The 23,899-nt window shown below is 59.1% G+C and overlaps 8 protein-coding genes across 8 annotated transcripts; 6 read left to right on the forward strand and 2 right to left on the reverse strand.

Annotated features, from left to right (window-relative positions):
- The first annotated feature begins 39 nt into the window (after window positions 1-39).
- Window positions 40-1,083, forward strand: BDZ90DRAFT_23678 (hypothetical protein). The gene is made up of 2 exons (XM_025507304.1): window positions 40-212; window positions 448-1,083. Exon 2 carries the CDS (start codon window positions 449-451, stop codon window positions 935-937), a length of 489 nt encoding a protein of 162 aa, XP_025365375.1. The 5' UTR covers window positions 40-212; window position 448; the 3' UTR covers window positions 938-1,083.
- A 253-nt stretch (window positions 1,084-1,336) lies between these two features.
- BDZ90DRAFT_257824 (hypothetical protein) lies at window positions 1,337-2,302 on the forward strand (the record flags this gene model as incomplete). Its single annotated transcript, XM_025508004.1, has 6 exons — window positions 1,337-1,379; window positions 1,450-1,565; window positions 1,642-1,896; window positions 1,975-2,085; window positions 2,154-2,196; window positions 2,259-2,302. The coding sequence occupies 6 exons, from the start codon at window positions 1,337-1,339 to the stop codon at window positions 2,300-2,302; spliced, it is 612 nt and encodes a 203-aa protein (XP_025365376.1).
- Window positions 2,303-2,361: 59 nt separating this feature from the next.
- BDZ90DRAFT_23192 (hypothetical protein) lies at window positions 2,362-3,950 on the reverse strand. The gene is made up of 2 exons (XM_025506053.1): window positions 3,639-3,950; window positions 2,362-3,566 (listed from the first exon to the last, which is right to left on the reverse strand). The coding sequence occupies exons 1-2, from the start codon at window positions 3,736-3,738 to the stop codon at window positions 2,590-2,592; spliced, it is 1,077 nt and encodes a 358-aa protein (XP_025365377.1). The 5' UTR covers window positions 3,739-3,950; the 3' UTR covers window positions 2,362-2,589.
- A 47-nt stretch (window positions 3,951-3,997) lies between these two features.
- Window positions 3,998-5,403, reverse strand: BDZ90DRAFT_229758 (putative methylase). Its single transcript, XM_025505202.1, has 4 exons — window positions 4,800-5,403; window positions 4,653-4,711; window positions 4,509-4,576; window positions 3,998-4,441 (listed from the first exon to the last, which is right to left on the reverse strand). The coding sequence occupies exons 1-4, from the start codon at window positions 4,949-4,951 to the stop codon at window positions 4,022-4,024; spliced, it is 699 nt and encodes a 232-aa protein (XP_025365378.1). The 5' UTR covers window positions 4,952-5,403; the 3' UTR covers window positions 3,998-4,021.
- A 708-nt stretch (window positions 5,404-6,111) lies between these two features.
- BDZ90DRAFT_215888 (cryptochrome) lies at window positions 6,112-8,211 on the forward strand (the record flags this gene model as incomplete). Its single annotated transcript, XM_025504250.1, has 3 exons — window positions 6,112-6,215; window positions 6,290-6,517; window positions 6,591-8,211. Coding segments are annotated over 3 exons (1,953 nt in total), but the record flags the coding sequence as incomplete, so codon positions are not given.
- A 1,780-nt stretch (window positions 8,212-9,991) lies between these two features.
- BDZ90DRAFT_257827 (hypothetical protein) lies at window positions 9,992-14,140 on the forward strand (the record flags this gene model as incomplete). The annotated part of the gene is made up of 1 exon (XM_025508005.1): window positions 9,992-14,140. The coding sequence occupies one exon, from the start codon at window positions 9,992-9,994 to the stop codon at window positions 14,138-14,140; it is 4,149 nt and encodes a 1,382-aa protein (XP_025365380.1).
- A 1,076-nt stretch (window positions 14,141-15,216) lies between these two features.
- Window positions 15,217-20,157, forward strand: BDZ90DRAFT_225453 (hypothetical protein; the record flags this gene model as incomplete). The annotated part of the gene is made up of 1 exon (XM_025504670.1): window positions 15,217-20,157. One exon carries the CDS (start codon window positions 15,217-15,219, stop codon window positions 20,155-20,157), a length of 4,941 nt encoding a protein of 1,646 aa, XP_025365381.1.
- A 1,679-nt stretch (window positions 20,158-21,836) lies between these two features.
- On the forward strand, window positions 21,837-23,438 carry BDZ90DRAFT_215337 (putative stearoyl-CoA desaturase; the record flags this gene model as incomplete). The annotated part of the gene is made up of 1 exon (XM_025504221.1): window positions 21,837-23,438. The coding sequence occupies one exon, from the start codon at window positions 21,837-21,839 to the stop codon at window positions 23,436-23,438; it is 1,602 nt and encodes a 533-aa protein (XP_025365382.1).
- Between the last annotated feature and the right edge of the window lie 461 nt (window positions 23,439-23,899).

A 23,899-nucleotide genomic window follows, 5' to 3' on the forward strand; every position in this document is an offset into this window, starting at 1 on the left:
TGGCCGCGGCAGTGGCGGACAAGGGGTCGCCAAAGGACCTAGGGGACATGACTGCGACCGACATGTTGCGAAGAAGCAGAGGGGAAAGAACACTAAGGTGCGGTTGATGAAGGGACGAGCAACCCGTACTCTAGGCCAAGAAAAGGTAAGAAAAGCTGACGCTGGCAGGGATAGGCGCAAGACGAGGCCGTTGTCGACGAGCGCTGTTGGCTGTGAGTGGTAGTCGTGCGATCTGGCCAGCAGAAGCGACGACGACTGGTGGTGGTGATGAATCAGGTTAGGAGCGAATGGATACGAGGAGAGAGAGAAGCACTCACTGTCTCTCTATTGTAGTCTGGCTCATTGCTTCCTGGGCCATCGTTGACGACAACCTCTTGCTTCGGCGCTCGACTCGGCTGACCAACCATCCGAGCCCGCCCTCGTCCTCCCACCTGTTTTGCCTTTCAGCATGCTTCAAACGCCTCGCCGATCTCAGCGAGAGGAGGGTGGACACCCATGGTCCATCTCCCGAGTGCCCGTGGTCATCGTGGCCAAGCGACCGACATCTCGAGGCAAAAGAGCAGCACGTTCGTATGCATGCTTCGCTCCGCTCGCAGGAGCAAATAAGACAAGCTCTCGAGCGGGCATTGCATCGACGCAATCAATCTTGAGCGGGTTCAAGATCCTCCGGTATCGCAGAGTGATAGTCCAGGCCCCGTTTCCAGCTCGACTCGACTCTGCGAGGGCACGCCCATGCAAGGTACGGGTGGACCATTGTCATTTTGTCGTCACTCGAGGTTGCTCGCCGCACAGGCTGGCTGCGTGCTCCGGGCGAGCTCGAAGAGCAAGCGAGACGTGGGATGCGGATTGGCGTTTGGCGTCAAGCCCCGCGAGCCTGAGGCGGGGTCAACTCGAGATGGCCACGCGGAGCAACAAGAAACTCGGCCTTTCGAGGTAGCGATGTCGACGGAGGCCGGGGCATCTCTCATCGTGTGACTGTCAAAAGGGCCTCGGTCAGAGCATTGCCCAAGCTGAACGCCCAGGGAAGCCGCGAAAGCCTTGGCACCTTGCGATCAGCCCGGTGTCGAGGTCAGCTCCGAGCCAGATTCTACCTTGTTAGAGCACCGCTTTGTTCATTTCATCCTCTCGCTGAGCCAAGTTGTGCTCGATGTGCATGCGTTCGCTTTGATCGGTGTTGCGTTCATGGATTCCACGGACGCAATGGCATGCCCCGTCGGTGTGCGGCCCAATGCAATCGTTATCGCTCCGGTCGCCGGTCCGAAAGCTTCTTGCATCCCGTGCACGACCGGGGCAAGAACACCCCCGCATCCCACTGTCTGTACCACTTACCGCCAGGATGAGAGCCGTTCTACAAAGGGTGACCGGAGCATGCGTCCATGGTAAGCAGCTGCGAACGGCTCTTCCGTCGATGGTAGTCTCTGCGCTCACAGAACAGTTCCCCGACGGTAGTCGACGGCAAGCTCGTCTCGACGATTGGACCGGGTGTAGTTGCGTTGATAGGCATCGAGACCGAGGATGAGGCGAGCGTTGCGCCCAAGCTCGGCGAAAAGATACTGTCATTGCGGGTGAGGCTGTAAAGCGCATAGTCCGAGGGTAGCTCAGCGATGAGAAGCTCACGACAACGAAGTGGTGCGCTGACAGATGTGGAACCAAGGCGCCAAGGCGTGGGACATCACGACTCCGTCTCACTATCCAGCAAGTAGCACGAGGGCCGTCGCGCCTGCTGCTACTGCTGCCCCAACCTCAAGCTCCTCAACAGACATCGCCGAGCGTGGCCCCGTCAACGAGAGAGCAGAAGCCGTGTGGGGAGGCAAGCCCTGGAGCTCGAGCGTCGTGGAGCTGGAGGGTGAACTGCTCTGCATCTCGCAGTTCACGCTACACGCACGTACGGCAAAGGTAAGTGTCGGCCGCGTCTCGAGTCGGCTGGAGTGCGCTGAGACGGACGAGCTGATGCTGCTCGAGGGCCGTGAGCAGGGCACTCGACCAGACTTTCACAAATCAATGGGAGGCGACAAGGCCCGTGAGATTTATGAGGCACTGCTCAAGCATATGCGCCAGATGTACAAGGAGGACCGGATCAAGGATGTGAGTATGGCATGCGATGTGGATGTTGCGACCCGCCACAGTCGCTGATCTGTCCAACGGCGCGATAGGGAGCTTTCGGGGAGATGATGGACGTCTCCCTTAGCAACGATGGTAAGTAGCTCACCTGTCCACCAGCAGAAGACACCTGTCTCACCCGCCCTGCCTCTCTTCAGGCCCCGTCACCCTGATTATCGACACGGCGGACAAGAGAAAGTAGTTGACGAAGGCAGCATGGATGATCTTGAAGAGAGTAGAAAACGCGCAATCGATAGCATAGGACGTGGCTCTGAGTAGGAGTACAATTGTGTGTATAGAGGCGTGTTCAGGTATGCTCGATGAGAGGATGTCTCTGGGCGACAGCTCGTGAGCGGGCGCGCGCGTGTGTGTTTGCGTAGGTTTGTGACTGTCAGGCCGCTGGCTCGACTACTTCCTTCGACGCCGGCGATGCCTTGGTGCTCTCGCTCAGATGTGACTTCTCCCTACGTGTCTCGCCCGTGTTCAATACTATGATTGCTGGCCGCTAGAAGCACGCTCGCCGCCCCCTACGTGCCCGCCAGCTGCCCCGCCGCCACTGTTATTGCGGCTGACCTTCCTCCTCCTCTTGCCTAGGTCCCCGTCTGCACGAGCTACGGGGCCTCGACGCCCATGCCCTCTATCCTCGCGCATGTCTTCGTCCATGAGGGTCACCTGGTCAGCCTCTACCCTCTCCTCGCCGACGGGGGGCAAGGTAGCCGCTCCGCTGCTCGTGCTCCTTAGGGGGTAGCTGCCGCCTTGCTGAATCGAATGTATGCCTCTCGCTTTCCTACGCAGGTGAGTGGAGGGAGATGCGGCCATTGACGAGACGACGGGGCTCGGCGCAAGGGAGAATGAGAATGCGCTAGAAGGGGCTCGTCGAGCTGGCGTTGTCGCCATCCTGGCTGACTCTGATGAGCGGTCGTCTGACGAGCTCTCATGCGAGCGGGCGCCATCGCCTTGATGTTGCGGACGGGAAGTGCGATGTGAACGTGTAGCGGGCGTATTGGGCGCCGTCGACGCAGCAGGCGAGTTGCGCTCGTCCTCCTGATCGATGGACAGGCCGGGTGTCGAGCTAGGTTCTCTTCGCGAGGACGATGACGCAGCAGGACCCGCTTGATTGGCAAATGCTGTAGACGATGACGGTGGCTGCGCAGTTGGCGGGTGTGGCGCCGAGGTCTCCAGATCGCCCTCGAGGTCATCATCATCGCTGTCACTCTTGATCGCCTCTATGCGAGCGCGAAGATAATGGACGAGCCACATGAGCTCCTTGTGGGATGCTGTCATCTCATGGCTGCCTTCCACATCGTCAAAGACAGTGTCGCGTCTGAAGGTAGCGCCCGCTTGCGATGCGCGCAGCAAGATGAGATCAAGGATGTCGCCCAATCCCTGCAGATAGCCTTGGCGGTGCGAGCTGTGTGAGGTGGAGAGAGAGCTGCGGTAGAGATTGGTAAGATGCAGGGCAGCGGCTATCATGAGATGAGACTAGGTATCAGCACGCAACTCCGCCGTGACTACGCAGTCCTCTTTACGCAACTCACCCTTGAAATCCTGGTTCAGCCTCTTCTCATGCCGTTTGCTAGGCCCCGCCGGTGGTCGTGACGAGTCGAGACTGTCCCTTAGGCCTCTGAGCGAGTCCATGACAAGAGGTGAGAGGAAGTTGGACAGGTAGTGAGACCTCTGGACAGCGTCGAGCTGTGGAGAGGCCGTGGAGTATTAAAGAGGGTGAAACGTCGAGGCGGCGACGGCGGCAAAACAGGACCGAGATATTTGGAGGCCCACCCAGTCCGCTCAAGGGGTTGCGCCACGCGAGCCAGGCCACTCTCGAGCTGCGAGCTCGAAGGCATATAGAGTATACCAGGCTCACCGCTTTCACTGCAAAAGACTAGATGCTATTGATGATCGGGCTCTTACCAGCTGGCTGCTACACACTTTTGCGCGCTCGTATGATGAAAAGATGCTCCCTCCCTGCTCTTCTCGACAGCGCAATGTCCGCGTCGAGGCCGCGATCTCGCAACTGCTTCACCAGCGCATCTGGGTCATTCTGCTTGATGGCCACAAAGTAGAAGACGCCGCCCGGTGACAAGACCGTCTCAATTCCTCCTCTTTCACGGCGATCTACACTTGTGATGAGGTCGTTGAGAAGGTTTGTCCCCATTGACCCGCCCGCCCACGAGCCAGCTAAGGCCCCTTCCCTTTGGGCAATTGCCTCCTCTTCCTCCGTTGTGGGTACGTAAGGTGGGTTGAAAAGGAGCACGTCAATCAGACCAGCAGCCCTTTCAGCTCCTTGCGCTCGTGATGAGAGTGCAGAGAGCATGTGGGTGACGACCGGCTCCAGGTGGGTCTGCGCAACATTGCGTGAGCTCTGTCAGCTAGTCGAGCGCATTGAGCTTCGGAGGGGCAAACCTCACCTTGTTGGCTGCGCCAGTCTTGCGGGTGCACTCGCTGGCAAAAGAATTGATGTCCGTACAGAGGACGGCTGCGAGACGTCATAGTAGTAGTCGATGAGCTCTCCGATCAGTCGCCTCGATGTAGCACGCCGACGCAGCGCTCACCTGCCGCGCCATCACCCAGGATCTGAGCGATGAAAGCGCTCACGCAGCCACTGCCCGATCTGCAACAACGATGAGCGTCCGCAGAACTGCAATTTAGTACGTGATGGCTCATGACAGGAAGCCTCTGGTCCCGCGACCGGCGCTCACCCTATCTCGACGATGAGCCTCGGCTCGCGTCTTCGAAGCTCATCAGCATCTTGCTCCAAAGCGTCCAGGAATATAAAGGTGTCCTCTGCAGGCTCGTAGACTTTCAGATAGTCGTGCTTGCTCAGGTGGCCCAGTGACGGTGTGGGAAGCATTGAGCGATGACCGCCTCTTCTTCGCGACCTTGAACTTGAAGCGGCCGCCGATCTCCGATTGTGTTGAAGAGAGAAGACACACACGAGTTAGGATCGTCGGCTCAGGCGGATCTGTCTCTTGCAGCAGGAGGACCGCCTCTCTTACCGGCCCGAAGCATAACAGCCAGATGCCGAACGCCTTGATTGTGATTGTAGCTCAGCCAACAGACGCTTATTACCTCGCAACCACATCCTGCCAGCTCGCAACGCTCATCCTGTCGTCCTTCTTGCTCGCTCATCATCACCATGGCAGGGGCGATGGCATTTCGCCACGCGAGACGCTGGACCCTGATCGCCCTTCAGACTCAGGCTCAGCTTGTCATCGGACGCCCGCTCTCCCAGCTTTCTCTCCGTTCACTGCGCGCGCGCGCCCCTCTCGATGACGACCCTGAGCTGCATGAGTAGCTTAAATGGCCGCTCTCGATCACCGGGGACAATGACGAAGCGATCGCGGGTGTGGCGAGGGGCGTGTGAGGTGAGAGCTATCGACACGATGGGCGATGGATCAGTCGTCGAAGGAAACATGGCTCGATTGGACCTGGAAAGACCAGAGCCTGCCTCGTTGCTTGCTTGATTGCTGCTCTCGCTCATCGCTGCCTGCTCGACCCGCGGATGTTCTCTGCCTCACGCGCGCCTTGACTTCCACACGCCGCACCGACTCGTCCTCGTCCTGCTTGTGCTACCGGCTGAGACGAAGAGTACAACGACCAGCATCTCGTCCAGCATCTCGTCTTCATCGTCACCACCACCGCGACCACCCACTACGATTGCCTTGTGTTTCTCGACTTGATCGCTACGCCCACACGACCTTTCTCATCCTCCACAACGCATTGCCACTCAATCAGCATTACCTTGATTCCAGCATAGCGCACCTCGCAATTCCACCTCAACGCGGACCATCCCTCGGATGACACATCATCGCCGCCACTACCACGACGAAGACGACGAATAATCAACGAGACTTTATCATCTCATCACCATTACTTCAACAAAAGAAGGCTCCAAAGGTCTTCAGATTGCGTCAGCCAGCTGATCCCCTCGACGACACCACCAGCTTGCTGCGTAACTGCTGTCCAGCAAAGAGCGCCGACTCGCGCCACTCTTCTTGACGTCGCATCGTGATGTCCTCGACGGAGGCAGTACAGGATGATGGCCCGCCACCATCTGTCTTGATCTGTCTGCTGCGTCTGGACCTTCGCATCGAAGACAATGCTCTCTGGCACTTGTGAGTGTGTGGGCTGCTCACTCTCCCCCTTGCCCAACGAGTTGATCCTCATGCCTTCCTTCCAACCCACGCAGCGCTCACACAGGCCATGCCCCGCCGTCGACTGCGAGGCCGACTTCTCATAATGCAAGCAAACTACCAAGGGAAGAGGAGCTCTTCTCTCGCTCCACGCATCTCCTCCCTCTCTACGTCTTTGATGAGCGCGAAGTAGAGCTCTCTGGCTTGCCCGGCTACGTTCGCAAAGGTCCCGAAGCTCGCACTCAGAACTTCAACTTTTGGAAAACGGGAGCTTTTAGAGCAAGGTGACTTGCGAGAAAGCTTCCTGTCGCTACCACGCTGATGCATGCTCACGCCGTCTCCCTTTTCGCTGCGCAGATTCATCGCCGAGTCTGTATACGATCTGCGCTCCAGGCTGCGGGACCGCGGTAGTGATCTGTGCATTCGCTTCGGTCGCGTTGAAGATGTCGTGGCCAATTTAGTCAAGGCATTTCAGGATCAAAGCACCAACGTCGAAGGCGTTTGGATGCAAAAGGAGATGACATCGGGCGAGGTCGGCGTTGAGGAGAGGATCGAGGAGCGCCTGCGACCGATCAACGTGCCCGTCAAGTACGTCCACTGCAAAACGCTCATTCATCCTGCGGACCTGCCATTCGAGATCGAAGAGACGCCCGATGTCTTTACGCCCTTTCGCAAGAGGGTAGAAGCTCTTGGGCCCGCCATGGTACGACCCTTGTATCATGCGCCCGCCGCCTTCAAGGCCTTTCCCCGCACGATACCGCAGACGGAGGACTACTCTCTGGACGTCACGTACGAAGTTGACGTAGATGGCCTCGCTACAGCAGATCCTGAGTCGAAGCCAAAAGACCCCAAGCAGACGTCTTTCTATGACATCCTTCGCTACCTTGTCCTCCCACTCAACGAGGTCCATTTCCCCCCCACCGTTGAAGGGAGCTCGATACTCCAACAGCGTCACCACGCATCTGCATTCCCACTCCGCGGTGGCGAGTCATCTGCACTCGAGAGGCTCGACTGGTACTTTGTTCGAGGCAAATCGCCCGACTCAACGACGTGGGGCAAGTCCGATCCGCCGCCCGTAGCGCGCTACAAACAGACGCGCAATAACCTCATTGGCCATTCCTACAGCACCAAGATGTCGCCCTTCCTCGCCTACGGTAGTATCAGCCCTCGCCAAATCTGGCAGGCTCTGATGCACCACGAGTCCATCTTCGGCGAGGACCAAAATATCTACTGGGTCAAATTCGAGCTTCTGTGGCGCGACTACTTCTTCTTTGTGGCAGAGAAGTTCGGCGATCTACTCTTTCACCTCGGCGGCTTTGAACTCGCTACCGACCCACCGCAAGCGCAAAAGAAGCTCGTCCCAGGATGGTGGAAGACATGGGACCCGATCAAGGAGGAGCCGCCGCAAGAGCTTACGCGGATGCTCGAAGGACGTACCGGCATTCCCTTCATCGACGCCAACATCCGCGAGCTGCGAGAGAGTGGCTTCTTGAGCAATCGAGGGCGACAGAACATTGCAAGCTACGTCGCCCATGATCTGGGCTACGATTGGCGCATTGGCGCCGAGTTCTTCCAGTCGTATCTCATTGACTACGATCCGACGTCCAACTACGGCAATTGGGCGTACGTTGCCGGCGTTGGCAACGACCCACGAGCCTCGCGCCGCTTCAACATCATCAAGCAAGCCAAAGACTACGACAGCCATGGCGAGTACGTCAAAACGTGGCTGCCTGTACTTCGAGGCCTGCCTACTTACTACGTGCACACGCCGTGGCTTCTCGACGCAGAAGAGAGGCGACGCTACGGCGTCAAGGCGAGCGAGCAGATTGTCACGATGGACAGCTATCCGGGGCGGCCGATGACGGAGGACGAAGGGTGGAAGAAGCATTACGAGCGCAAGGAGGGAGCAGGGTCGAGGATGCATGGCAATCCACAGGAGAAGGTCAAGGATGGCAAGGTCAAGCGGTTCAGGAAGCCTCGAAGCGCAGTAGCAGGAGTGGGCGCAGAGATTGAAAGCAGTAGCGCCGAGGGCAACCACAGCGACTCTTCCCTGCCGGCAGTCACCCATAGGCTCCCCACCGCGTCCGTGGCGGCCACTCAACGAGGGTCGCTGGATTCGTTGCCGTCGATGAGGTCTGGGCATGGAAACGGCGCCGGCTCGTATCGCACTGGACCACCTCCGCCTGTCGGTCTCTCAAGCTCCGAGAGAGGCGGCGCTGGCGCTACGACGAGAGGCCCCCCTTTCCGTACTGGCTCTCCCTTCTCCAGTCGCGGCGCTGGCTTTAATGACACACCCATCGCGAGAGGAGGGGCTCGGTCACCCCTACCTCAACCCAGAAAGGGCAGCCTGACCGGCTATCCAGTGTACCAGGCGGACGGACTCTCGCCTCAGACGAACAACGGCACGTCGCCATCGGCGCCGCAGCCTTTGCGTTCGACGTTGAGTGCTCAGCCTGCACATCTAGCATCGCAGCAGTCTCAGGCGCCGCACTCGGTGCCTACGGCCCCACAGACGAAAAGCAAAGCAGAGACTGCGACGTCGTGGAGGCGTCAGGATTGAGGATAGCTAGGGGGGGAAGTTGAGAGCGGTTGGCAAGCAAAGGACGCTTTCTCTTCGTCATGGTTGTGGTAGTCGCGCGGAAGAGATGTCAAACAGCATCTATACATTTGCTCTTGCTCTGTGCTCACGGATGCTCTTAGGGAGTCAATACGAAAACAGAAGAAATCTTCAATACGCGACTGGTAGTGAGAGTGGCGAGGTCGGGAGGTAGCAGTCGTCGCGATCCGTCGCCCTCTGACCGGATCCCCTCCCACTCTTCCACGTGGCTCTGGCCGCTGCCGCCTCCGTGCCTTGCTGCATGCCGACGACGCCTCGTTCCTCGACTCCGCTAACGCCCAAGCTTGCGCTCGCGCGCTCGTCCCCTTTCCAAGCTGCTCCTGTCATGCCCAGCCACCATGCTTCTCTCCTCTTTCCTCTGACACATGGAATACGGCGAATCGGAGCATCGTCGTCACAACAAGCATGGAAGGCTGTCTGTCGCGCCGCCCCGAGAAAGTGAGATCGACCCTCTTCGACGGCCAGGCGGCAGTCACAGTGCCAATTGCTCTTTGGCACTCGCCCGTGCCTCGGCGAGCTTATTCGGTCGACCAGGTAGCGGCGGTCATGGCAAGTGGCCTCGTGTTGACTCGCTCTCTCGCTCGTGTCACTGTACCGCTACCCAAAGCCCGACGTCGCGTCGCTGTCGATCTTTCGTCGCAAAGTCCATCCAACTTCCCCGTTTCTCCTCTCTCCCATCTGCACCCTGACAACATCCCATCCTTCCACCCCGCCCCCCTTCTCTATCCTTACACCCCCTTTCCTCGGTCTCCGCCCCTGTTTCCATTTCTGCCCAGCAGGTGGTGCTAACCAAGCTCATCTTCGACACCGCGACCATCCCTTTCATTGTTATCCCTGTCGTCAGCTGCTCGGCCCCTTCTCCTTCCTACCATACATCGTCTACCATCCTCTCACGCTCCTTGATCTCTCTTTCAATCCCCCACGCTCATTATCATCATCGCCTACGACGGTATTCAGCCATCAGAATAACACCCAACGGCACACAAACACACAGCGTCTCTTTTGCCTCATCCTCCAGACAAGCCGGTAATCTCGTCCGTCAGTGTCGCTATCATAGCTGCGAGTCTGGCCACCAACGTCACCACCCTCGATCAGCCCATCTCTCCTTCATCCTCTTCATCATCACATTGCTCACATATCAATGGCCGCATCGGGCCCCGTGATGCCCACTAGCGCCACCAGTAGGTCGTCCAAGGCGGCGGCAGGCGGCCACGGCAACGGCATTGGCAGCACCAGTGGCGCGGGCTTATGGCTGGCGAGTGGAGACCCTACTGCTGGGCAGCCTTTAGCCAAGGCAGAGCAGACCAAGTCAGCAACCTCTGGGTCAACCTCTACCACGTCGCCCCCGCGTCGAACGTACCACATTCAGGCAGATGCTGCGACCGTCAGCGCACACGCGAGTGGACTTGGAGCCGCAGAATGGGATCTTCTCTCACGAGGCCTCGGGCGCATGGCGAGCAGCAACGATGCGTCCTCGTCCAAGGATAGCGACCCCGTAGACCTCGACTTGAGCTTCGACTTTGTCAGCCAGCTCGAGTCGTCAAGGAGATACCGCCCCGACATTGGGTCGTCTTCGTCATCGTCATTGACCGCACAGCCCACCTCGTCTGCCAGGCCCCGCGGCATGTCCGACTCCATCTCTGCCTCTCGCAGGAAACCTCCTAAACCACTGTCTTTGCTCAAAAAGGCTTCCCAGGCTACCTTCAAGACGCTGTCTAGCAACGGCGATGACGAAGATGGTGAACTCGCGAGCTCCTCTACGCTGCCCATCGAGCCTCTCAGCGCTTCACGCCGTGGCATCGACTCAGCCCTCTCGCCGCCAGCCACTGCGAATACTTTCGGCCGTCCGAGATCGCGGACGTTGAGCAATACGCTTCCTCCGGCCAGCCAACCCCCGACAACACCCTTGCCGCCCATACCCTCGCCGACCACCGTCGATTCCCCTTCTTCTACCAGCCTGGACCTGGTAAAACAGCAAAGGAACAAGCGTGCGGAAGAGCAACTGAGGGAGAGGATGCAGAGAGATAGCTACATGCGCCAGCCCATCTCACCATCAGCTCAGCCGCCTCTGATGACTCCAGCCATGCCATCGTTTAACATTGTCGAACCGCCTCAAGCGCCGCGGAAGGCGTCCGCCTCCTCGAGCAGAAGCAGAGAAGACGTCGCTGAAAACTCCGAAGAGCTGACATGCTCCAACGCGCTTAGGCTCGAAGGGGTTGCACCCATCTCTCCGACGCCCTACGGAGCAGAGGCCTCTGCGATCGAACTCGATGATTCACCCACTGTCGAGCAGGCTACCGGACCCAAATCAACGCAGCTCAACTCCAGCCCGATGACAGACGCTGGCAGTACCCCTGGCACCATCTTCTCGTCCCTCTTTGACGGTCGTAGCGCTGGGCCGGGCAGCGAGATCTCTCGCGGCACATCAGTCGCAGAGGAGCGTCGATCTACTGGGATGAAGCTGCTCGAGCACGGTGGCGGCGTGCCCATGTCACGCGGCAATACCGCTCCCGTTGATCAGGCCATTGACGAGGTAGACGAGGAGACGACGGCCGAGATGAAGAAACGTCATCCCGTCAATCAGGGACTGAGTCGCAGCGAGACGGCAGACTGGATCCGCTCACAGAGTGTGGCGCTGCACTCCGAGCCCCGCGAGAGGCAGGGGACGGCAACTAGCTACGAGACGGCTTCTTCGGCTGCGGAAGTTCAGCAAATGGTCTTGAGCACCAGCTCCAGCTCCAGCCAGGAAAACAAAGTCTCTGCCCCTTTCCTGCCTCGTCTGCCGGAGAGCACCCTCACAAGGAAGGGACCATGGCCCAAGAGCCCTCTGCTCCTCCAACACCCAGCGCTGGCTGACAGTGAATCAGTGTCACCAGTTGACGAAGGCTTGCAGCAGTCCGAGAGCGGTATTGGTCTGGGGCTCTTCTTCAGCGAGCAAGAGGTAGCGCAGGGCGACAGGAAGCTAGATAGCGTCCCCACCGTTGGCGAGGCTCGACGCGAGAGTGGTACACTTGACCCGCTGCCAAGCGTAGCAGAGCAAGAGCAGCCGTCCGTCGCGGTTCACCACGTGCAACTCGCTGCTGAGAATGCCACCTTCGCGCAGAAGCAGGTCTTGCCGTCCGGAAGCATCTCATCAAGCATCGATGGGTTCGCGTGCAATGTCACACCGTCGCTGCCTCAAGGACTGTCGCAGCAAGCGGCCGAGGCGAGCTCGTCTTCTCGCTTTGGCTCCAAGCTCTGGAAAGTCGTCGTTGAAGGCCAAGGCAAGGACCGCAAGTCATCTTTGTCCATGGCTGAGACGCCTCTGACACCACCGATCCGCCAGCTGACTCTGGTCAAGCGCAATGAGGCCGAGGTCTTCCGCAGCCAGAGGGCATCGTCCGCTCGTCGTCAAAGCATGGACCTCAGCAAGCTGGCCGCGGCGAAAGCGGCCGTCGATGCCCATTTGGAGACTGTACGAGCGCCTTCCACTGCTCCTATCCCTGATGCTCCGACTTTCCCTACCACGGCAGCAGTTCCCGTGGCCTTTGAGAAGAGTCGCCGCTCCGCCAAGCACGTTCGTCGAGTTTCACGCCTTCAATACATTACCGACAACCGCAAGGAGGTCCGCCTCGACATCCCCGGCTCTGAAGACGATCAGCTCGCCGAGCTTAAGTCACCACGACCAGCGCCAAGCCCATCCGGCGAGACGCCCGACATGCTCTACGGTAATGCACGGTCTCGCCACTCCTGGGGGCTGCTTCCTCACGCGAGAGCCGCAGCGACGCCCGTCGAGCAGCAGCAAGGAGGTCCGCGGGTCTCTTCGCCCGTGTCACCTCTACTGGACTTCTACGATGATGGAAGGGGTTTGCGAGCCACGCAAGAGCGTGCTGAACTTCTGGAGAAGACGAGCACGAATCCTTCGCACCGCACCACAGCCAGCCTTGATGGTGATCACGCTGCATCTCTCCTGCGCAGGCGCTCTGGCCTCGAACGCCCCTCGATGACCTCTCCTTCGCCAACGGCCGTCATCCGACCGTTCTCCCTGCGTAGCGGCATCAACAAGCGCGCCAGCTTACAAGCAGAGATTGCATCTCGAGACGGCGTCAAGCTAGCGCAAGTTGAAGAAGAGGAGCATGAGATGAGCCTCCGTAGACTGCGCAACATGGGTGACCAGCTGCCGGAGCAAGAGAACGCGACGAGGATGAGCGTCTTCGTGCCGCTCACCACGCTGCAGGCTCACTTACGCAACAAACGCATTGCCAATCTACAAGCTCGCGCTGGCATTGAGCCCACGATGAGGAAGAACGTCCGCACGGCCGCGCACGAGCCTCGCCCGATGATCGTAGCTGGTTCCAACTTGCAATACTCGGCAGGGAAGCTCCTCGATGTCGACCAGCCTGCTCGCGCCCTCTTCTTTGCTGGCTTCCTCTGCATGCCCTGGCTTTGGCTCATAGGAGGCTGGTGGCTGGCAAAGGACGGTTCCATGCTCACGCCTGGCGCAGAACGTGTTGAATTTTGGCGTCATCAGCCTAGCATGGAGGCAGCACAGAAGAAGGCGCATGAGCAAGAGAAGTCGCCCCCGACCAAAGACGAGGAGCGCTTCGCTCGCGTGCCTTCGCCTGAGCCTGAGCTCATCGAAGCAGGTCCCGCGGCAGCTACGAGCGGCACCTTCTCTTATCTTTCTCTTCAATCCGCGCGAAGCCAACCAACGCATGATACGCATCGCTCTCACCCTCACCCACCTCGGGTCCTTCTGCAGGGAGACCCGGCCAAGCTGCCGAAAAAGGGTCGTCGCTCCGTCCGCGGTGCCTTACAGCCTAACCCGGAGGTGGCCCTCTTTCAGTCTCCGGTCCGCACGTCGGCCATTCCTACTAATGCCTACGCATCCAGCGTCGAAGACCTAGCAAGCACCGTTGGGCGCAGCACCCGTCGTCCCTTTGCCTCTTCGAGACTGGCCTCCGACCTCGAACTCGAGGACAGCGAACAAGACGACTCGGGCGTCGAACTCTCTCATTTTGAGGACAGCCGTCATGAGCCCAACGAAGCTGAGGAAGAGCCTCCCATTGCCGCCACTCCCAAGCATTCCTCCCTCTACCTCTCCAGCCAGCGACGCGCAGTCTACCGCGGCTCCATGCTCTTCGACGTCGTCGACGGGTCGGTGCTTCAAGCCAACGAGACGAACTTCATGCAGCGCATAACAGCGACGGAGAAGTACGTTCTGATGAACCGCTTCATGGCCGTCGTTGCCACCCTCAGCGCCTTTGCTGGCATGGGCATCGCACTCAATGCCGTCGCGACGGGTTTTTGAGGCGCCTGCGACAGATCATCTTGCCAAGTCGATATATTCCTGTTCAAGCCGAGAACAATGCCGCCGATACCTCTACTGCTGCCATGCCTGTGGAAACGGATATTACCCACATCGCCACACCCAATTTCGACCTTCTGCTCTCCTCGCTACCTCGCCCGAAGCGCTTGCTTTCAATGCGCAACCGATCAGCATGGAACGACTTCTTTCGTCGATTCAACACGGTCATTGCTGCCGATAGACGGATGTTACTCGAGGCGGGGAGGCAGACGGCCCTCGCGCTCGCTGCGGCCTCGTCATCATCTCCACGCAACACCCCATCGAAGCGACGCTTGAGGCCTCTGCTGCTATCGCCGAGCCGAAGAGATCTCTACGCAAGTACGGGATCGGGCGACAAGAGCGACGACTCGCAGATGAGCAGCTCACCGAGTGGGTCCTTGGATCGGGCGATCACGTCCAACTTTTTCTTCAATCCGTGGTAGCAAGCAAAGGAACGACGGTGCAGCGCTAGCCGGCCTGGCTGGACTGTTTCATCTATCTCTTCGACTTGGCAAGACAACAGGCCAAGATCTGGCTCGTGGGCTGCCTTCATCTTCCCGCTGTCCCTTCCCCTTCGTGTTCATTCATCCCACCCACTCTTCGCTACGATCTTTTGGACGCGCCGCTCATACCATCTCGACCGTCGTCGAGCCAACCCGGTGCGCTCTTTCTCCCTCTCGGGCCCCCTTCTTGTAATCTTACTGCGCTACGCTACTGCCCACGTCCATCTCAGCTGTCCCATCTACTAATGCGAGTCCATCTCCGCTCTTTTCATTCCCGGTTGATGTGACAGCGCCGTGCCTTGGTCGCTGCCGGTCCTACACTCTGCATGTTGCTCGATACTCTTTGCCGTCGTGCGGTCCGTCCCTGCTTCTGCCCTGAAAAGGGGCATGGGGGATAGGATCTCCACGATGGAAGCTTGGCAGGGCTCAATATTGGGTCCTTAAAGGGCTGAATGTACTGCGCAGCCGTTGTCACCTCTGCCTCTGATCACCACCGCCATCATCGTCTCTTGCTCCTGCGGCACCGCCTCATCAGCAATGCCAGTCATGACCTCTCCTGTTGCTTTTGAGGAGCCCGAAAATGAGCATCTCTTCTTGATGACTGGTGATTGCGCTGGTGACAAGGAGCATGCGCAAGCTGTGGTGGAGCATACTCGCCGCTGCTCTGTGTCGCAATCACGTCTGCCGCTCGTGATCGACGACTACGCGACCAGACCCTGTGACCCAGAATGCACGGATGGAAACGACACGGCACGTTCAGCAAAGCTACTTTTGGTCCAGCCTGGATCTCCGGCCTCGCTGCCAGCCACGGCCCAAACGACGGCCCGCCATCGCAGGCACATCCGTACCGACAGCGACGACGACGCAGACGATGCTGAAGCAGCTAGTGTTTGTGTGCAATGTCGCAGCAGTGGGTGTGAAAGGGCGCCTTTGCTGCTCTGCCCAGGCTGCACTAAGGGGCTTGAGCAGCGCCAAGAAGCCAAAGTCGACGACGGGCTCGCAGGGGGCTCAGCAAGCGGGGAGGAGGCGGCGGAGGCGGAGACGGCGTGCGGAGCGAAATCGACCGAGGCTAACACCGGGGCGGCGGGGGCTCAGCTTGTGGCTGCTCTCAAGGCTGCGACGAGCACTGCCTCGCTTCTTGGGCGTGCAGCTCGAGGTGCAGCTAAAGTAGCATCAGCCACCAAGTCGACGACGAGCATGAGCCGGACCTTGACCTCAAAGTCGCCATCGCCAACGACATCAACTTCATATTGGGCTCAACTTGACGACCAACTGGCTCAAGAGCAGCATTGCTCACAGCACAGTAGGCCATCGATTTCCTCTTTCACTCCCTCTAGCCTGTCGATATCTACCTCGCTCCCCAAACCCTCCTCGTCGTCGACCGACAGCGACGTCTTTGACAGCGGCGGCGGCGGTGATTGGTCTATCCTTTCATCACCGCTCAATCTTGGCAGTCCAGTCCACTCATCGTCACCAGCTTCACAGTACGAGGAGCAACAGACCTTTTGTCCGGCGAAAGTCTCGACCAGCGAGCGACAAGTCCGACCGAGGAGAAGGGCAAGCAACTCATCCACATTCACAGAGAGCATCCGAGAGACTCTATCCCGATCCTACTCGACCCCTACCAAGAGGATTCGCACCCTCTCACCTCTTGGTGGCCTCTCCCGTAGTTCGACTTTCCTCTCCCTTAGCTCGTTGCCATCGTCGCCAACCGCGAGCAGGCCATCTACTGCCGCGCCCACTGCTCTCCACGCCAAGCTCTTCTTCTCTAGAAAGCGCAAGGCGGATGCGTCTGTGACAGCAAGCGACAGCGTCGACGACCGCCCATCCACATTGAGCGCTTCACCGTCAATGTCGGCCTCAGTCACCTCGTCCCTCCCAAATTACGACTCTCCACAAGCAGGTCCATCAAAGGCACGCTCCCTTCGCGATGCTCGTCCCAGCAGCAGGTCAGGGTCGGCAGCCACCCTTGGAGGGGCTCCTTCAGCGGGGTTGGCAGCCTCATTGCGCGCCTCCATTGCCCCACTGGCCGGAGTAGGCCTCCCTTCTGCGGCTACGCACGACGATGCCGCTCTCGGGAGGGAGTCTTCACCTCGAGGGCTGCGTCCTGTGCAAGCTCCGCCTTCTTCAATTCTGTTAAATTCGAGGAGAACTTCGGCAGTGTCTCTTGGCGAAAATGAATCGACGAACAAACCAGCAGTCCCTGGCATAGCATCATCAGCAGCATCTTTTACGAGCGTAGCAACCCAGGCGCCCGCACCAGTCGTCACACATATCCCCGCCGTACCCTCAGAGAAGGAGCTTCAGAGGCAAAAGGAGCGCAAAGAGAGGGAGCGAGCAAGGGAGAGGGAAGAAAAGGATCGCAGAGAGCGAGAGTCAAGAGAAGCAGAGCTGGCTCATCAGCTGCAAGACAAGGAGGGAAAGCTGTGGGGGATTCCAAAGAAGGCCTTCTATCTCGGCCTCGGCTCCGTTCCTGGTTCACTCAACTTCAATGCACAAATGGCCATGATGGCAGGGTGGGGCAGTGGCAGCGGAGGCCCGAGCGACTTTCTCAATGCTCCGCAGCGTCGGCCATCAATGCGCAACTCCAAGAAGCGACGCAAGAGTTCTGAATCTAACGTCCAGGCACGGACGCAGAGTCCGGAGCAAAAGAAGCATGGAGAGCACAATCGTAGCGAGACTGTGGAGGAAGAGGAGGAGAAGCTCGATGCAGAGGAACTCGCTGCCCTGAATGCCATCATCAATACGCGAAGGAGTATGGCTGCAGCTCAAGCACTGGCTAGTGGCCAAGTCAAGTTGCCTGCGCCCAAGAGGCGAGCACGGCCGCCTCTCGAAGGCAGACATAGCAGCAGGAATAGCACAACCAAGAGCCCAGAAGACACTCCACCTAATGCGGATGGCGATCCTGCAGGCGCGCCTTCTCTCGTCAGCAAAGACTCATCTACAAGTGTCCAGCAAAGCGAAGGCAGCGGAGTGGCCGAGAGCTCTCGTGTCGGCGGCGAAGGCTCCGATGGCGGGCCCAAGATTCGCTTCGCTCCCCTGCCAAAGCCCAGCCCCGTCGACGAGGATCCCTTTGAGGCCACAATGCGCGGCGAGGCGCTTTCAGACCAAGACGATGATGCCACCCTCCATCGACGAGGCTCTGGATCCGACTTCTTTGGCAAGCGCAAATCGCGAGAGAGTCTGGACAGCGAAAGCATGGCACTTGACAGTGACGATGGCGGCGGCATGCAAGAGTATTCGGACGAGGAAGATGAGGACATGAACGATGAGGATATGGAGAGGTGGAGAAGTCGGATGCGCCAGGCGAAGGGCAAGTGGTACCTCATGGGTCTGCCCTCTGAGGCATTCAAGTCTTCCGAATACTATCGCACATGGAAGCGGTGGAGTCAGGAGGCTATGATGGGTGGCAATGTCAAGCCTACGGTCACCTCACCAGCCAGCGACGATGGACACAGTACAAGGCGACCCTCGCTCAGCAAGAGGCTAAGTGCCGAGGCTCCCTCAAGCCTAGCCAGTAGCTTAGAGTCCGAGCCACCGTCCGGCTCCCTTTCACAGCTGGTCGCATCTGAGCTCAGCGCGGAGCCACAGAGTCGTGGTCGGAGGCGCGGGAGGAGCCGCAAGAATAGTCGCGCCGGCAGACCTGCGAGTGCCCGGTCGGCATCGCTGTCCGGTGACGAGGAGGAGCGCAGCCGTCGTCGTCAGCTCATCATGTCCGTGCGACCAGGAGGAACTGGCATGGTCACACTGCCCGATGGCACAAGGGTCAAGGCTCGCAGAGTTGGCGACGACGATGCCGATGCCGAGGACGGGCCGTGGGAGGATTGGGGCTTTGCTGGCCTGGTCGCCCGAGGTCAAAAGGATGCGGCGGTAAATGAAGACGGTGCGGAAGATGGAGAAGAGGGGCAGGGAGATGGTGATGTTTCTCCGAAGAGCACGGGCAAAGCGGACGATACGGATCGCGTTGCAGAGCCAGCGTCTATTTCAGCACAGGCCGACGAGCAGAAGGAAGCTACGCCATCGGGCACCGGCTCTGGCTTCTCGACGAGTCGAGCAGAGGAAGTACGACGTCGTCACGAGGCTGAGGTAGCTGCTCTTGGCGCCGAAGTCCTCGCGGCTCACCGTCGTAAGCTCACGGCTGCCAATGCGCCCTCCCCGACATCGTCGACGACGACGCCGATCACGGCCATCGCTGCAGCCAACGCTACCGCCGATGCCTCTGATCTTCCTACGACGCCAGCAGGAGATGGCCTGGGTCGCATTGGTTCGCGCACCGAGAGTCAACATTCGACCGGCTCGCCAATCGGTAGACAGCAGCGTTCATCATCGCAGACAAGGTCGATCCAGTCCAATTTTGCCCAACGCAGCCAGACGTCGCTGCACCTGCGCTCGTCATTCGACTTGCGCCACGGCGACCACCATCTTCTCTACTCGCCTGACACTTCGCTGCCCCGCAAGCCAGACGCAAAGGGTTACGCCGTCGTTCCTCTGCCTAGCGAGCTCGGCGTCCGTCCCTCTCGACCTCGTGAAGGAAGGGTCTGGGAGGACGATGACGATGATGATACTCCACCTTCCGATCACGCTGTAGATTTCAGCAGCGAGGACGACAACGATGCGAGGGAGACGTCTTCCTCTAGAAGGCAGAAGGCCGCCGGCGCACTCGAAGACGAAGAAGAGGAGGACGACGAGCTCGACGCGGCCGAGATGGCCGAGGAGGAGCGTCGTCACGCCGTTCATTCGAAGCGTGCAACGACGAGCGCTGCTGGTCTCGAGAGGATGCACGTCCGTACACGCAGCGCGAGCGTAGCGCCTGCTGATCGACGAGCGAGGGCGGCCACTCTTCGCCGCCATCAGACATCGCTGCAGGACGCAAATGCAGGCTCTGAGACGGCGAGCAAGATGACTTCATCCCTCACTCTCTCATCGTCAATCGATGAGCCCGTTGAAGCCATGCTGACGTGCGACAGTCCAACGAGCGATTCTCCTACTCGTCGCAGAGGTGCTTCAGTCTCCGAGCTGGAGGGCGACCTCAGCAAGCTCGTCCTCGACGGCTGTTCAACAGAGAGAAAGAGCAAGGCGATCGGCAAAGCGGCCTCATCGCCCTCTAGCAAGGAGACGAGGCAAGGGGTGCTTCGTCAAGCCAAGTCGTCTCCCACCATCCCCCGCCAGCGCAAAGGCGGTCCACATCGTCATCGCAGCAACCGTGGTCCCCTTTCCGGCCCACAACATCTCGTTGATGATGACGACCTTGACCTTTGGCCCTCGTCCGTAACTGCGGTGCTCGGCGTCGGGCCCAGCAAGCGGCCATCTGCGTCCGTACTGTCTGCTCAAGCTTCGAAAGCGAGGGCTTTACGAGAACAGAGGGAGAAGGAGCTCCGCCAAGCAGAAGCTGCCCGGTTGAAGAAGCAGGAAAAGGACGACGATGCTCTCGATTATGGTTGGCCGCCGACGTTGAAGGGGTCGCTGTATGATCGATGAGCCGGCAAGCACATGAGCGGGCACCAACCGGTTCTGAGCGGAGCAGACTTGACTTCCTGCTACTCACTACCCTACCTGACAAATATCCATCCATTGTCTCTGTCTCGCCGTTACGGTCTCGAACGATGCAGTGCGGCGAGCGCACACGAACCTTGCCTTCGATCCCCCACTCTCAACGAACGAATCTATTCCTGTCCGCCCTGTACTTTACCCGATGTTCACATTTCGCGCGCGTAATCCAGCTGTTCTACTCTCTTTCTCGTGAGGTGTGGAATGGAGCACATCGACCTGATCAGCTGATCGAATAGGAGCTTGGGGAGAAAGGACGAAGCTTGCGGTGGAGCCAGGACGCTCAACGTTGGCGAATCTCACGGATTGCTGGGGATAGAGCTTCCTTGCCTGGTGCGTGACCCTGACTGTGGGCCTGGACCGGCGGCCAGGTAGTCAACCCAAACTCATGTGACACCCCCGTCCCTGGCAGGCAAGTTACGGCTGGCTCATGCCACACTGCATCAGACATGAATAGTGGAGGAGACCCCAACAGCGTCTGGCCGATCCATTGACGTCTCACGTCTCACTTCCTCCTGGCCAATCGAGATTGCAGCTTAGCGACTGGCGTCACAGAGCGTTGATTTGATATTCATTGGGCCGTAGATAGCGCGTACGGTCCATATTGATTCGCATAGCGGGGGTGGTCAAAGCGCACAGCTGCCCAGTGACGGTGGCGACACGCGTGAAAAGGTGGGAGGGGACAGGGCGCTGGGCGTTCTTCTAACCACCGCCGCCGTGTCCAAGGCGTCGTCGACATCGTCTGTGCGAGGGACTAGTTGATCAGCTGGGGCGCCCACTCCGGTCCGGTTCAGTCCGAGCGTCGAATCGTTGTCCATCGTAGCCGGCGCAGCTCTGACAGCTCAAGCTCCGTTCGTGCGAGGCTGGCGATTCTGCTGTTTCAGCGTAACGAGGCGGCGGGCAGGCTTCCAAGTTTGGCTCCCTCCGGCTAAGCTTTGTCCTCCGCATCGCCGTCATTAGTCGAGGCAGGGGTTCCACGGCGGCAGAGCGGTGGCGCGCTAGTGTGGCAGGCCCGACAGCCAGCTCGCGTGGCCCTCGATCACGGACCTCTCCACTTTTTGCGAAGGCGAAATCCATGGGGCGGGCGGAGGTCGGGGCCAGCCCCAGCTCAACGCATCTCGTACTCGTCTCTGCACGACACACCACGTCGATGCCGACCGTCTGGCCGCCGAAGTGAATTGAATTTGGGCTAGAAGATGAGAGTCTGCGAGCAGGCGGCTGCGCACTCGGTGGCAACACAAGGTAGATGAATGGTGTCGAATCCAGGCAGTATCGAGACAGGATGTGAGCCGGAGAGCCCCTGGCGCCAAGTGCCCGCCAAAAGTTTTGAGCTCAAAGTCGAACGTCTCGACTGCGACTGTTGCTTCCGAAGGAAGGGGCAGAGCACGGCCGGTGGCTAGTGCGTGTGCGCTTGGACGCACGGCTTTGCCGCGAATCGCCGACGAGAGAAAGCCATCCCCAATATATAATCATTCGCACCACACACGACCACTTTCCCTTCTTACCACGCCATCCCGTCACTCCCTCACCACCCTTTCCCCCCTCCCTCCCCTGATCTCTCCACATACATTATGACTGCAACCACATTCGACCCATCGCAGATGGAGCACATGGAGCCTGGCTTGCGCACCCCTCCCGCCGACCAGCTCTCCCCACCTCCCTCTGACGCCTCAGACGATGAGCTGAGGCACCAGGCTGCCGTACCGTCAAGCGGCGGCAAGAAGAGGGTTCCCAACAAGTGGGAGAAGCAAGGCGAGAAGCATGCCGACTCCGCCATCCCCGACGACTATGTCACTCGCACCCTCGAGCGAGAGCCTCCTCTGCCACCCATTCAGTGGAAGAACATCTTCAGCGAGATCCAGTGGGTTTCCTTCATCGTCCTTACTTCCACTCCACTTCTCGCCCTCTACGGCATGTTCACCACTCCTCTCCAGTGGAAGACGTTTGCGTGGTCCGTCGTCTACTACTTCTTTACTGGTCTCGGTATCACGGCTGGCTACCACCGCCTGTGGGCCCACCGTAGTTACACTGCTTCTCGCCCTCTCGAGTACTTCCTTGCCCTCATGGGCACTGGCGCTGTTCAAGGCTCTATTCACTGGTGGGCTCGTGGCCATCGTGCTCATCACCGCTACACCGACACCGACCTCGACCCCTACGGGGCTCACAACGGTCTCCTATGGTCGCATCTGGGCTGGATGATTGTCAAGCCTCGCCGCAAGCCCGGTGTTGCTGACATCTCGGACTTGCGCCGCCACCCTGTCATCAAGTTTCAGCACAAGTTCTACCTGCCTCTGATTGCCATCATGGGCTTCATCTTCCCCACCGTCGTTGCTGGTCTCGGATGGAATGACTGGCGCGGTGGATTCTTCTACGCCGCCGTCGCTCGCCTCGTCTTTGTCCACCACTCGACGTTCTGCGTCAATTCTCTCGCCCACTGGCTCGGCGAGGCTAGCTTCGACAACAAGATGACTCCTCGTGACCACTTCATTACCGCACTCGTCACGGTAGGTGAGGGCTACCACAACTTCCATCACCAGTTCCCCATGGACTACCGCAATGCCATCAAATGGCACCAGTATGACCCTACCAAGTGGTTCATCGGTACCATGAAGGCTCTCGGCCTTGCATCGCACCTCAAGACGTTCCCCGACAACGAGATCAGGAAGGGTCAGCTTGCCATGCAGCTGCAGCACGCTCACGAAGTTCAGGAGAAGCTCGAATTCCCCAAGAGCGCCAACGATCTGCCCGTCGTCTCGTGGGAGGAGTTCAAGGAGGAGTCGAAGAATCGTCCCCTCATCTGCGTCAGCGGCTTCATCCACGATGTCTCGTCCTTCCTCGACGAGCACCCGGGCGGTCGTCACCTCCTCGCAGCCCGTCTCGGCCAGGATGCTACGTCGGCGTTCAACGGCGGTGTCTACGACCACAGCAACGCAGCCCACAACCTTCTCTCGATGATGCGCGTTGGTGTCCTCGACGGTGGCTACCAGCTCGCTGAGCTCGAGAAGGTCGAGGGCGAGGTAGAGCAGACGGAGATCAAGTCGTCGCTCCTCAACGACCAGCTCAGGGGCGAGCTGACGCAGCGCAAGAACAAGAACATCTCGCCCAAGGCTGCCGCCTACGTCGTACCCGGTCAGGCCTATCACATCGACAAGCGCGCAGAGCTCAAGGCCAACGTGCGCGACACGTCTGGCCGAGTGGGCAGGATCTTCTGAAGAGAAGGAAGCGCAAGCAAGAAGGAAAGAAGATAAGGCAAACCAAACCACCGCACCGCAATAGCACCCTAGCAACACACCGACGTCAGTCATCTCACTCTCTCGCACATACAAGACATACCAGGCTATCTTCGAGCAGCCATTCTCGTTTCGCACTATCCCATTCCACGCTCCGTATACGAATTCACGAACCTCACCGACTCGACTCTTCTTGGGCTTGTGTGCTGCGTCCATTGAGCGCCACCACCTGCTACTCCTCATCCCTCGATCCTCTTACGTCTCGTGTTCCGTAGGGGTTGTTCACCTGTCATGTATTCCTCTCCAAATAGAATCTCTCCTTTCGAAAGATCATCATGACGACGACGATGATGCTGCAGATTGTGTGTATAATTGTGTGAGAGATTTCATGAGAGGATGATAGATGCGGAGCTGCGCTTGACGAGACGGAACGAGGTAGCCCT

This window comes from Jaminaea rosea (genome assembly GCF_003144245.1).
Source record: "Jaminaea rosea strain MCA 5214 unplaced genomic scaffold BDZ90scaffold_1, whole genome shotgun sequence".
In the NCBI taxonomy this organism is placed as follows: Eukaryota; Fungi; Basidiomycota; class Exobasidiomycetes; order Microstromatales; genus Jaminaea; species Jaminaea rosea.